Source organism: Lynx rufus, unplaced genomic scaffold (assembly GCF_022079265.1).
Source record: "Lynx rufus isolate CCGP_SWC_20201006 ecotype Redwood Valley unplaced genomic scaffold, mLynRuf1.p SCAF_6, whole genome shotgun sequence".
NCBI lineage: Eukaryota > Metazoa > Chordata > Mammalia > Carnivora > Felidae > Lynx > Lynx rufus.
Genome location: NW_025814878.1, coordinates 39,876,225 through 39,889,966, shown reverse-complemented (window position 1 = coordinate 39,889,966; position 13,742 = coordinate 39,876,225). Strand labels below are relative to the sequence as shown.

The 13,742-nt window shown below is 43.0% G+C and overlaps 1 protein-coding gene across 1 annotated transcript in view; it reads left to right on the top strand.

The window, feature by feature from the left end:
* Positions 1-8,760: 8,760 nt before the first annotated feature.
* The window catches only part of NUS1 (NUS1 dehydrodolichyl diphosphate synthase subunit), a 29,127-nt gene continuing 24,145 nt past the window's right edge, over positions 8,761-13,742 (top strand). The window contains exon 1 of the mRNA XM_047102526.1: positions 8,761-9,268. Within this exon, the coding sequence (XP_046958482.1) occupies positions 8,854-9,268 (415 nt within the window). The 5' untranslated portion in view covers positions 8,761-8,853. The remainder of the gene's footprint in view (positions 9,269-13,742) is intronic.

The window sequence follows — 13,742 nt, the reverse complement described above, 5'->3', positions numbered from 1 at the left end:
TTGTGATGTGTCTGACCTATAATTCTAAGAAAAACCAGTGATTTGTGATATGTAATAATATATACCCACTACCATTGCCTGGGTATTAATAATCAGAATTTCCAAGCTATGAGGGCCTTGAGAAAGAATCTTAGTCTTTTACAGATGTGAGAGCCAGTCTCATAGGGGTGAAGTCACTGTCAGGTTCACGAACATAGAAACTGGCAGAACTAGGGGTGCCTGGGTGGCTCAGTCAGTTAAGCTTCCGAGATTTCGGTTCAGGTCATCATCTCATGGTTCTTGGGATTGAGCCCCGCATTGGGCTCTGAACTGACAGAGAGGAGCCTGCTTGGGATTCTCTCTCTCTCCCTCTCTCTCTGCCCCTCCCCCACTCTCTCCATCAAAATAAATAAATAAACTTAGAAAAAAGAAAGTGGGAGAAATGGAACTTGATTGCACCTGGGTTTTTTGTTTTTGTTTGTTTTGTTTTGTTTTGTTTTTTTACTTCCATTCAATACTCCTACTACAGAATTTGCTGTAAGATTCACTTAGGACACACTTTACTCACAATGTCCAGAATAGTAAAATGTTCCATAAGGTATGTGTATTTATTTGCTCTGGTGGCCATAACAAAATACTATGGCTAGGTGGCTTAAACAACAGAAATTCATTTTCTCACAATTCTGGAGGTTTAGAAAGCCCAAGATTAAGATGTCATCAGGGTTGATTTCTAGTGAGGCCTCTCTTCCTACGTTGTAGACCACTGTCTTCTTCTGTGTCCTTACATGGACTTTCCTCTGTGTGTGCGTCGGTGTGCACACACATGGAAAAAGAGAGATCTTTCCTGTCTCTTCTTCTTGTAAGGATACCGGTCCTATTGGATTAGGGCCCCACCCTTAAGACCTCATTTAATGTTAATTATCTCCCTAAAAGTCCTATCTCCAAATCTAATCATATTGGGGGTTAGGGCTTAACATAAGGATCTTGGGGGACACAATTTAGTCCATAACAGTGTGTGTGTGTATATATATATATATATATATATATATATATATATATATATATAAGTTCTTATCTATCGATCTACTTACCTATTTACCTATACTATCTATCTCAGTTTGGGGCTCTCGATTAAGTTTATTGATATCTTTACAGAAAAAAGAAAAAGAAATAAGAAAAAGGAAAGAGTGGGGAGAACAAAGTAGAAAAGGATCAGGAAATTTTAAGGCCCAATTATCGCACATTTATACTTATGTAGAGATTTTTAAAAATCAGATATTTAGCTGCTAATCTGAGAAGACAGCTAGCAGGCAAGGTTGAGATATAAGGCAGGTGAAACTTAGAAAGAAGAGTGAAATATAGATTGTGAGATAATGCTTCATGATCCTGGAAGACAGGTGTAGGTTGAGTGTCATTGGAGTTGGAGAAGGGGCAGTCATCCTGGGCACAAGGGTACATTTAATATCTGAAAAAAGGGATTACTTTGTGGTAGATAAGGAAAAGGGGAGATTAATGTCCAGAGACTAGTTTTTCCTTTTACCTTTTAGTGCCACTGTTTCCTCATCTGTAAAATGGGGATTGTAGTATACCTCCTAGCGTTCTTTTGAATTAAACCTATATGGAAGAAAAACATTTCCTTAATTGCCCCCTAAATTTGCAAATCCGCTTGTCTCTCCAAATGGAGACATTGTTCTATACCTCAGAGGCCAATCACACAGTAGCATATGCAAATGCCTCCCCCCCAAAAGGTTATGCAGTGGATAGCATGTGTCCATACTGAAGGCATTTTTCTTCTCTCACTGCTTTCCTTCTCCCTTTTCAAATCATGCCTGCTTAGACCTTCCAAGAGTCAGAACCAAGCCACTGCCTGGTCAATACTCTCCTACTGTGACTGTTCTCTTGGTAATACAAATCCTGGTTGAAGCCTTTAAATTGCCCCCTGCAGGGCTTGATTGTTCTTTGATGACAGACTAGTCTTCTACTCACCCTTGGAAAAGGGAGTGAGAAAAAACGGAAATGAATAAATAGCTGAAATGAATGATCTGAAAAGAAAGCACTGAAGCTCCTTTCTAGAACATGCACATGGTCACATGCAAATGTACTACTTTTATCAGAGCTGATATTCTCATTCAGGAGCATACTTAGTTTCTACTTAGAAATACTCAGAATTTACCAACTTTGAAGAGTTTTTCTCACAGACTTTATAACTTTGTTACACAATATGTGCAATAGCAAGAACTTTGGACTTGCCTTCTTGTGATGTGTAGGCTTTCTGTTAATGCCTTTGCAAAGGGGCTCACAAATTTCAAATTTTCTGCTTTGTTGCACCTCTGAATCTCTTCCCTTACTTCATGGTTCATGGATGTTCTGGTTTTAGATGACAAAGATATCTCTAAGGCCAATGCTCAGAAAACTCTCCTTTCTCTAAAGAAGTTCTTTTTTTTTAATAGTTGTTCACTATGTCCCCTTATCAAATAATGCTCTGATATTGAGGCTGTAGCCAAAAATTCTGGTAAAACAACCATGTGGGGGTGGGGGTGGGGAAGGGTGGAAGAGGGTTGGTTGACGTTTAATGCTTTCATCCCTTTTATTTAATTTTTTCATTCCTTTTAAATACAGGTTATACAGATTTCACCAGCCCTGAGAAACAGAATAATCAGTATGTTTTTAAAGCTCTACTTTGCCAGAGGTCACGGTTCAGTTATATCACCCATCATTTAGTTAATTAGACATTTTGCTCTTAGCTGAATTTGCTTAAACAAATATGCACACAAATGAAAAACTACTATCTTTGCAAATCAACCAAAAACTCAATGTTTCTCCATCATATAATTGTGTAGTGAATGTTAAGACTTGGATTCTTGCCAGCTTATTAGTCTGAAACCTCAGGGAATGTGTAAAAGTGCCCCCAAAGTGCAATTTTGTAAGAATGAACTTCGTGGAACTTCCTGGTATCATTCCAGCAATAATAATGGATTATCTTAACAGTTTGATTTTGTAACATTACTAGCATTGTCTCTGAGCTCAAGGATTACCTTTATTCCAGATGGTATCTGTTTTTGACAGGAAAGAGCTCGAATGATGGATTTCTTTATGTTTTTCCTCTAAGGTAGAATACTGTTCCAATATTCTCTATAGGCTGTCACAAAACACTGTTTTTAGGAACCCAATACAGAGGATTTTATTTAATAGCCATTATTCAACTTTTAAAACTGTCACTGACCATTGCCTCTCGAGTATTTGCATCCCAGTCTATCTTGGTTTCATAAAATACCTAGTGTATCGTCATTCCTTCCCACCTGCTCTCTCCCCACAACACAAACTCCCCACAGGCTGCCCCACCCAGTGTTGGATCATTGTTATTCAGACTTACAGTACTCATTTCTGCTTTAGGATTAATTTATCAACCACTTTTTTAAAAGAATCACAAATGCCAGGGCGCCTGGGTGGCTCAAGTCAGTTAAGTGTCTGACTTCAGCTTAGGTCATGACCTCACGGCTTGTGGGTTCAAGCCCCGCATCAGGCTCTGTGCTGACAGCTCAGAGCCTGGAGCCTGCTTTGGATTGTGTGTCTCCCTCTCTCTCTGTCCCTCTCCCACTCGTGCTCTGTCTCTCTCTCTCTCTCTCTCAAAAGTAAACAAACATTTAAAAAAATAAAAAAAAAAGAATCACAAATGCCACTGAAAATAAAACTGTCTGACAGACTATAAAGGTCCATGTATTATATGAAAAGTAATCCATGATAATTCTTCCCTTGGAAATGTGATGGAATTTCAAAATGGGATTCCTGTGTTAAAGGTTATGTGTATTTTTAATTATAATCGATTCTATCAGATCATTTTACAAATATTACCTCCTCCAAATGTATCAACTCATCAGCAATGTTTTTAGATACCTGTTTCTGCCTGGTCATCAGCTTTTACCCTCAGTCTTTACTTTTTGCCCATCTGATGAATGAAAAAACAGTACCTCATTGTTTTGATTTTCACTTTACTGACTACTTGTGAGGTTGAGCATGTTTTTATATGTTTGTTAGCCTTTGCATTTCCTCTTCTGTTGGTGATCTGTTCACTGTGCCCATTTTATTTTTTAATATTTATTTATTTTCAAGAGAGAGGGAGAGAGCAAGCAGGGGAGGGGCAGAGAGAGAAGGAGACACACAACGTGAAGCAAGCTCCAGGCTCTGAGCTATCAGCACAGAGCCCAATGTGGGGCTTGAACCCATGAACCGCAAGATCATGACCTGAGCCAAAGTCGGATGCTGAACCCACCGAGCCACCCGGGCACTCCAGGTTGGTCAACTTTTAAGGTAAATGCCCTAAGAGTACACATTTGTACAATTCATACATAAATGAATGTGGCCGTGTTCTAATAACTTTTTAAAAACTCATAGTTGACTTATAGTTTATGATTCACCATGTAAGGAGCTTGGAAGTTGTCAATCTGTTGCAGCCACAAATAAAAAAGCTGAATGAACTGAAAATCAACAACTCTTTTTTGATCCATAAGAGAAAGTGAGATCCCAATTAGAGAGCCAGGTGAATGCAGAGAATCACAGGAGCAGAAAGCCCTGAGCAGAGGCCTCTGCAGGAACCTGTGCTATGGCAGAAAAATCTGACCTGTGATGGGTAATTGCTAGAGGCTCAGAGTGGACAAGTCTGAGAATTAAAAGCTCTGGAGGGGCTGGCAGACACAGGAGGTCCCCCACACTTAGGTAAGCTTCACCTTCAGGAACTCAACCAGGTTCTCCAGTGAATATTAGGGGGAAAAATATCATGCTTCTGACAGCAGGAGGAGAAAAAGAGCCATTTTGAAAGATGCCAGAGCATTCTGTTCTTCTTAACAGGGGGTACTCTCAAGAGAAACTATTTTACCACAGTCTAAATTACTGGGGTTTTATCCAATCTAGGGGGAAGGGAAATACCCAATGCCAGCCCTGTCTAGTCATCCTGGCCCACATAAGACGGGGGGTGGATTAGGGAACTGAAAAATACTTGTGAGTTCACAAACCAGAGGCACAAGGTTCACTAAAAGACTGAGACCTGATCATAGGATTGCAGAACGCTTCCCACCCTCTGCACCTTGACACCACATTACTAAAGGACTGTTCCTTCCACCCAGTACATCATGTCCAATCACCAGATAAAAATTACAAGGCATTCTAAATGGCAAACAAAAACAAAAACCCAAAAAACAGTTTGAAGAGAGAGAGCAAGCATCAGAACCTGACTGAGATAGAACGAGGATGTCGAGGTGACATATCAAAATGTCATACACTTGGAATCACAGCATGCTTGTCCCCATAATGTTTGAGACTTACCATATTCCTGAGGCTGTAGAATTCTTTCTGCATTTATCTGTCCCTGGTAGAACTTGGGTGATGGGAATTATGCTTAAGAAGTTCAAAATTTCTATTATACTTTATTTATATGAACACTTACCATTCCTAAAAGTGCCACATTCATTGCTTTTTCTCTTTTTTTCGCAAGTGACAAAATTAGAAATTCTTTAGAAAAGAGATAAGTCCTTAAGCTTTGGATTGAATGGATATACACAATAAGATAATATGTTTTCCTATTGTTCCAGAATTGTGGCAGAAAACAACAGGCATCAAATCTACCTCCTACTTTTTTATTTCATTTTTTTCAGTTTATTTATTTTAAGAGAGACTGAGACAGTGCGTGCAGGGGAGGGGCAGAGAAAGAGGGAGAGAGAGAATCCCAAGCAGATGCTGCACCGCAGTGCAGAGCCAGACGCAGAGCTCGCACTCACAAAAATGAGATCACGACCTGAGCCGAAACCAAGAGTCGGACGCTCAACCAACCGAGCCACCCAGGTGCCCCCAAATCCAGCTCCTTCTAAGGGCAGAGAAGTAGCTGGAATTTGACACTTCCATTCTCAGCCTACTGAAAGATGGCAAAGAAGAAAAGGGGGGAGCCCTTGCCTATCTCCTTTCAGGAGGCTGAACATTTTGAAGTCAAGAGACCTGTTACCCTACCTACGGTTACTCTTGGAGGAAAAAAACAAACAATTGAGGACAGGAGGCAGGATCCGCATGTTGGGGGGGGGTGGTGGGATACTGTCAGACAGAAATGGAGCTAGAACCCCTTTGCTTAAGTTTGCAATTCAAGGAAGTACAAAAGTTGCAGTCTGCATGTGCCTGCAGACCTGAGAGCTGACCATGGAGAGATGAGACTGATGCCTCTAGTCTTGTCAGAAGTGGCAAACTTTGGGGCATAGAGGTGAGTAGAACAGAGAAATGTAGCCGTGTGTGTGTGTGTGTGTGTGTGTGTGTGTGTGTGTGTGTGTAGGGGGCTGTCCTTTGGAATACACAGCCAAATTTCAGAAGGATGCTGGTGCCTGAAGAGCTTCCTTAGCAGAGCATCCTGTAGTCACATAAACAGCAATGGCGAGTGAGGAAGAAGACTGCAGACTTTCCTGGTTACTGCCTTTCCTCTCTCCCTCCTCTTTGTCCATCACCAGACAGAGGGTCCGGAAAGATGTAGAAGGGAGTGAAGGGTGTGCCTGGTGCTTAGCCCTTACTTCCTCTGGCTGAACTGCCAAAGGGAGAAAAACTTTGACATGGACATGAGATTCCAGTTTCTTTTTTTAACGTTTATTTTTGAGAGACAGAGAGAGAGACAGAGCATGAGCAGGGGAGGGGCAGACAGAGAGGAAGACATAGAATCTGAAGCTGGCTACAGGCTCTGAGCTGTCAGCACGGAGTCCGATATGGGGCTTGAACCCATGAACAGGCTCAAATTCACGAATCATGAGATCATGACCTGAGCCGAAGTCGGACGCTTAACCGACTGAGCCACCCAGGTGCCCCTCCAGTTTCAAAATAAAGTGAAGTGATGGGAGCCTGGATGGTTCAGTCGGTTGTGTCCCACTTCATCTCAGGTCATGATCTCACGGCTTGTGAGTTTGAGCCCCGTGTCGGGCTCTGTACTGACAGCTCAGAGCCTGGAGCCTGCTTTGGATTCTGTCTCTCTCTCTCTCTCTCAAAAATAAATGAACATTAAAACTCTCAAGCATCTCTTAAAAATAAATAAATAAAATGAAGTGAGTCTTGGACAATGAGACTAGTCCAAAAAGTGACAATGACTGAAACACTAAGGTATGTGGCCAAGAAGTTAACAGATGTTTCCCGTGGGAAAAAGGGCTTGAGAGAACAAAGACTAGGTAGGCATTACAAAAATGCAATTATTTTATACATGCTATATGTAACATGCAATATTATATATATATAAATATCTATCTATATTTTTATATATATTTATATATATATTCACATTGAACAACCCAGGTTTAACTGTGCAGGTTCACTCCTACTGGATTTTTTTTTGATACATTTTTTTGATAAATGTATTTTCTCTTTATGATTTTCTTAATAACATTTTCTTTTTCTCTAGCTTTATTATGAGAATAAGGGATATGATACATATAACATAGAAAATATGTGTTAATCCAGTGTTTGTACTACTGGTAGGGCTTCTGGTCAACAGTATGCTGTTAATAGTTAGGTTTTGGGGGAGTCAAAAGTTATATGAGGATTTTTGACTGAGGGGAGGGGAGTTTTGGCAGCCTAACCCACCATATTCCTCAAGGGTAAACTGAATATGAAAATGGAAAGTGTAATAAGTAGAGCCATGAAATTTGCAAACAGTGGTGAGATTTACAAGGAAGAAATGACTTCAGGCTAGGAGATCAAGAGAATTTTCACCGAGGACTTGGCCTGTACGATGATGCTTGGGAAATGGGTTGGGGCTCGGGCAACACGTACTTGGGAAACAGGGATTAAGGAGAAGGCAAGAGAGCAAAGGGGGCAAAAAAGGTACAGAACTCCTGCAGGTACAGAATTGGCCTGGAGGAATACTTTGTGGTCCAGGTGGGCTGGAACATGAGCCTGTGTGAAGGGGATGATGTCACTGCATGGGCAATTTCCACCAGAGAGAGGTGGTTACTCAGGTCGCTCATGCTGGTAGTCAGCGATCGCGTGCTGAACGAACAAAACAATAAACTGGCTGGATTGCCAGGCCGCGGAACCCCCTTTTCTGTATTAAGCAATGGACAGCCAGTAAAGATTCCACTTAGAGGGGGAGGACATAGGCAGAATTATGTTTCAAGAGCACTCCTAAAGATCCTCATTCACATTTTGGGAAGAATTAGCCTCAGGTACAAGGTTTGACTAAAGAACAGGAGCAGGACCTCCGTAAGGCGCACGCTTCTGTCTCCGCACCCCTCCTTTCCAGGACCCTCGTTGACCCCCAACATCAGCACTTGCTGAGGGCTACCTTCTGTTCCTAGGTTCTTTCTGGCGTTTGCAATGTAATGTAATCCAGTTGGGCCACTTTTATCCCTTAGCAACCGTTTCTGGCGGGGCCGTGCGAGGAGACAGGCAGTAGAAGACGCCCAAGGCCTCCAGGGACGCGGAGTGCCTGAGGTGGCCCATTCCAACCTTGAAGACAAACAAGTGCCTTTCTGTCGAGTCCTGCGGGCAAGGGTTGGCGGCGTCTGTTCCTCGTTCTCCACACGACTAGGGGGCGCCCTCGGTCCCCAACCCGCTTAGTTCCCAGGAGCGCGCTCTCCTTCGCGGCGTCTGGTTAGGCCACATCCTCGGACTCAGAAGTCGCGTCAGAGTTCCGCATCGACCAATCAGAATTGTCCATGTACTAGTGGGGGCGGGGCTGCCAAGGCAGGAGGAAGATGGCGGCGGGGGCGAGGTGAGGTGTTGGCAGTGGAAAGGGGTTCAGGCGTGGGGGGCGGGGGAACGTGGAGTGATGGCCCGCGCCGGCCGCAGGGCTGGATAAGAAGCCGTCGCACCGCGGGTGTGGGAGGGCGGGAGGAGAGGGCGCCTGGACGCCACGGGAGTATGACGGGGCTGTACGAGTTGGTGTGGCGGGTGCTGCACGCTCTGCTCTGCCTGCACCGCACGCTCACCTCCTGGCTCCGCGTTCGGTTCGGCACCTGGAACTGGATCTGGCGGCGCTGCTGCCGCGCCGCCTCTGCCGCGGTCCTAGCGCCGCTCGGCTTCACGCTCCGCAAGCCCCCGGCTGTCGGCAGGAACCGCCGTCACCACCGGCATCCGCGAGGGAGGCCGGGCCCGGCCGCCGCCCACCCCCGGCTGCGCTGGCGCGCGGACGGCCGTTCCCTGGAGAAGCTGCCAGTGCACATGGGTTTGGTGGTCACCGAAGAGGAGCAGGAGCCCAGCTTCACGGACATCGCGAGCCTCGTGGTGTGGTGTATGGCTGTGGGCATCTCCTACATTAGCGTCTACGACCACCAAGGTGAGGTCCGGCGCGGGTAGGGGGACCCGGGCGTCTCCGTCGGGGGGACCGCACATCCGGCAGGTGTATCCGCGGCGCGCCGCGCACCGCAGCGCTCCCTGCTCTTCCAGTTGCCCCATTCCACGGCCCTTCAGGGCAAATTACGGTGCTAGCGCTTTCGAGGAAGGGAGATAAGCTTTATTGAACACAAACACCAACATCTGCGCTTCTCCACGTTATTTGCCCTCCGCCCCAACCTTTTTTGTTGTTTGTGTTTTTTACTACACTGTTTCTTCAGAGAGATTCAAGGCACTGCTCTTAAATCATTGCTAGTCTGTGAAGGCGCATAAGCTGAGTGGTTGGGGGCGGGTAGCGTTTGAACTGGGCTTACAAAAAGTATGTGAGAGACTGGATAGGCAAAATGAAAACAGTCCCAGAGGTCTGGGATAGTGTGCAATCCTTGATCCTTAGTGGCTAACACAGTACTTGATATAGTAATTGCCGTTTTTTAAGGTTTGATTGAGGGAATGCATTTAACCATGGGGAATTTTTTAAGTACGAGAATTCACCATTTATTGGGTGGCTACAAACCTTAAGCACTGTGCTAATAAACACATTCCGTGTAATCTTACTTTTAACTCCATGGATTCTCAGGTTTAGGGGAGTAGATACATAAGTAACTTGTTGGTGAATAGCAAGAAGTGTTGGGAGTAAGTAACCACTATGAGAATGGGGGAGAGAAATTCTGAATTGGAGGAATTTGAGAAGTTCATGCAGAGGAAATGGGCTTTCCTTTGGACTGAAATGATGACTAGGAGGTCAGGTTGAGGAAGGTTCTAAATGGCAGGTTTGGATTTCAGTCAGATCCTGAAAGTAGTGTCATTTCCTTTCCTTAGATATAAAGATGTGACGATAACAATGATTTAGGTGTATGGGTATGAAGGAAAGAAAACTAATGTTTTCTTCTCTGCTCAGTAACGTAAATTACTGGTATGCTCCACAGACGCTATGGCTTGATTTTTTTTTTTTTCCTTTAAATCTTTGTCACATAGGCAGGTGTAAGTGCAGGGTTTTGTCCGAAAGGGTACGTCAAGGTCAGACAGGAACTCTTGCAGGGTATTAGAGTAATCTTTGACTGACCTGTCACCTTCCGTGCAGTCAGCAAGGAATATAGTGACTCAGTAGTCTGTCATTATCAACTGATGATATAACCTGTAGGGTAAAGTTTAATAGGGGCTGACATTTTATGGAACTTGCCAAAGAACTGAGCAGACCAATAGAAATACAGGACTGTTAGGAAGCAACCCAGTCTTTGCTTAAACCAATGCAACAGAAACACTGTGTGGGGAAAGAAACAAGTGAAGCAGAAATGGAAATCAGTTAAAGCCATTAAACAATAGGGTGAATTAACTTATAAGTGAATCCCTTATATATGGGTGATTCTTTTAAAGCAAGTACCTTTACGTTCTAGTAGGAAATGCAGATGTATATAGCTAAATAGTTTAACTTGGTGACTGTGCCTACAGATTGTAATACTGCAACACTTTCATCTTCTGATAATTCCTGTTCTTGAATTGCTGATATGGTCCAGAAATATCTTGTGCCATATTTGCTAAAAGAAAAGTGATTGTTGATGAACAGGGAGAAGTCAAGCTAACCAGGTATTGACTGAAAACCTGAAGGAGTTTTAAGGTTATTTCCAGGGAATTGACGTAGGGCACTTTGTGCCCAACTGTAAAAGCAGTTTTCATTATTTTTAAGGGGATAATTTCATTGTTTGAAATAAGAGACTTTTGACGTACCCATTCTTGGTGTTCATTCATTCATTCAACAGTGACAGTTGGCTGTCTATTAACTATCAGGTATTCGTTTGGGCATGGGGTACACCAGTGCACAAAACAGACAAAAATCCCTGTGCTCATGGAACTTACACTTTAGTGGAAGCCTGACAAATATTATATAAGAGTAAAAGAGTGGTAAATTAGATCATAAGTGAAATGAGGAAAAATGAAACAGGGAATGGGAATGTTGAAAGGCAATGGTGGGGTGCAGCGTTAAGTAGGGTGGGCAAGGAAAGCCTCGTTGACTTTTGAGTATTGACCTGAAAGAGGTGAGGAAACGACCTGTGGGTATGTGAGAAAAGTTGTCCTTTTCAGGGGAGGTATAGCTACTTACGCTTTATTTAGTTTTCCCAAACAAACTTTTATTTAAACCCATTTCTTTATAAGTTAAAAAAAGTCCTATTGACATATTCACAAATGCCACATCTATTGAGTACCTTATGGTGTAAAGCACTGAGATACAAAGGGATATAAGAACTTGTGTTTCTTAAGAAAGTTAAAGTATCTCAAGGATATCTACTAAAAATTAATATATAATATATATAGATGCTAAGGGAGTGGCAGAGACTTTATTTAAGGAAAGAAAAATCCCTGCAAAGCAGGGTCACCCCCATATGCCCCTGATAAGGAAGGAGGTGACACTTGAGCTAGGCTTTGCCAAAGTAGGTAGAATTTGGATTAGCATGAACAGCAGTGTTCTCTCTCCCTCCCTGCTCTGTATGTGACTAGGGAATTCCCTTTGGGTGGCATTCCTATCAGACAAGCCTTAACAACGGTGCTGAGGACTGTGGGGAGCAGTAAATATAAGCAAGTTCTTATAAAGAAAACTTGAGAAATGCGGTAGGGTGAAGGTTTCCGTGACTGTTCCAGTTATTTACCCCGGGGCATAGTGTTTTAAAACAACAGCTTATATGTTATATGACTCAGTTCAGTTGGTCATTTCTTTTTGGGGGTTGGTCTCTCATAAGGTTGTGGTCAGATAGTGGCCAGGACGTAAAAATTTCTTGTCATGAGTCTGATACCTGGTTTGTAATGGCTGGAATAGATGAGGGCGGGTTGGTCATCTGTCTCACACAGTCTTTCTACCTGACAGGCTTAGGCTTCCTCATTAATAGTGGCCTCAGGGTAGTCAGATGGTAGAGCTGGCTTCTCCCAGAAAAAGTTCTCAAAGACCTAGCCAAAGGCCAAAGCTTACACGGTTTCTTTGACTTAGCTTAGGAAACCATGCAGTGTTACTTTTGCTGTACTCTCTTGGTTTGAGACATCACAGGTCTGGCCCAAATCAAGAAAATGGTGAAATAGACTTTACCTCTCATTGAGAAAATAGCTTATCCAGAAAGGTGCAAGGGAGACAAGTGTGGGAAGGATGGGGGTTAGGCAGGGGGATTGATGGCAGGGATCTCGGAGACGAGCTACTGTACCTTCTTACATCTTTCCCTGTCCTGTACCCTGTCACTTAAAAATTTGAGTTTAAGTAAGTATTCATTCTAATTAATTATAATTGAATCTAGATTATATTTTATTCTTGGACTTAAAAAACCCCTTGATATTTACTTTGGTTTGACTGCCAGCAAACTGAACTTTTTATTTTCATTTACCTGCCATATTTCTTGATTGTAATAATTTCTGCCAGTAATTCTTTCACATATTAGAAATTGGAGTTGTTTTCTCAGGATTTCTTAAGCCCAGAATTCTAGTAAAGAGGTTCGCCTAATTTGTCTACATGATTATAATTGAAGAAATGACCATAATTGGGATGGCACAAAACCTGGAGTTCAGGGACTTTACCACCTTAGGGGCGTTGTGCTGGCCTGGATCTCACTTGAAGTATGCTGGGCTCCACATTATCTGGGTATGTATTATTCATCTTCAATGATGAAGCCTGTTCTTCGGCCCAGTTATATTGGTGCCATGTTGGGGACCTTGCTGTAGGGCAGTATTTTTCAAAATGTGGCCTGTGGACCATCTGAGAATGAGTTTTTGGGAATACTTGTAAAAACTACAGATTCAACACAATTACTGATCAGACTGAATTAGGGGAGTGGGACCTGAGCATCTCTTTTTACCCAACTGCCTATATACTGCCTTTGTGCCTTGAAGTTTGACCCTAACACAAATTGAGGGATACTCTGCTGCTTGCCTTGCCTCAAAGTATTCATTCTTCATGTTCCTTGTCATGAATGAGGAAATCTGGGTAGGGTTTTAGTATTGCTCGTTATAAATTGGAGTGATCTAGGATAAGGCATTGCCTTCCGTGTGAGGATCCAGCAACAAGCAAACAGAAATCTTTCACGATGCTCTTTCTAGTGTTACTTCCGTAGTTGTAAATGTGTACTAGGTGTCTTCTGAAATTGGTTTTGGGTACAGATTTCTCACACTGGCATTAAAAATGTCTGTCCAGTGTACTCACGGCTTCCCTAACCTACTTCTCACATTTTATATACCTTTTGCCTCATCCACATTTAGGTTACTTGATGTTCCCCTCCCCGGAATGGCTCTTCTCCTTTTCCTGACAAATGGCTGTCTACCTGTCGGAAGGCTGTCATTGATCCTTGTAAGTCTATCCTGTCACCTCTTATGTAGTCTGTCTTGACTATTCCATTCCTAATCTTGCTTTTTCTTGAATCTCCTGAGAACTTTGCATCTTGAAAGGT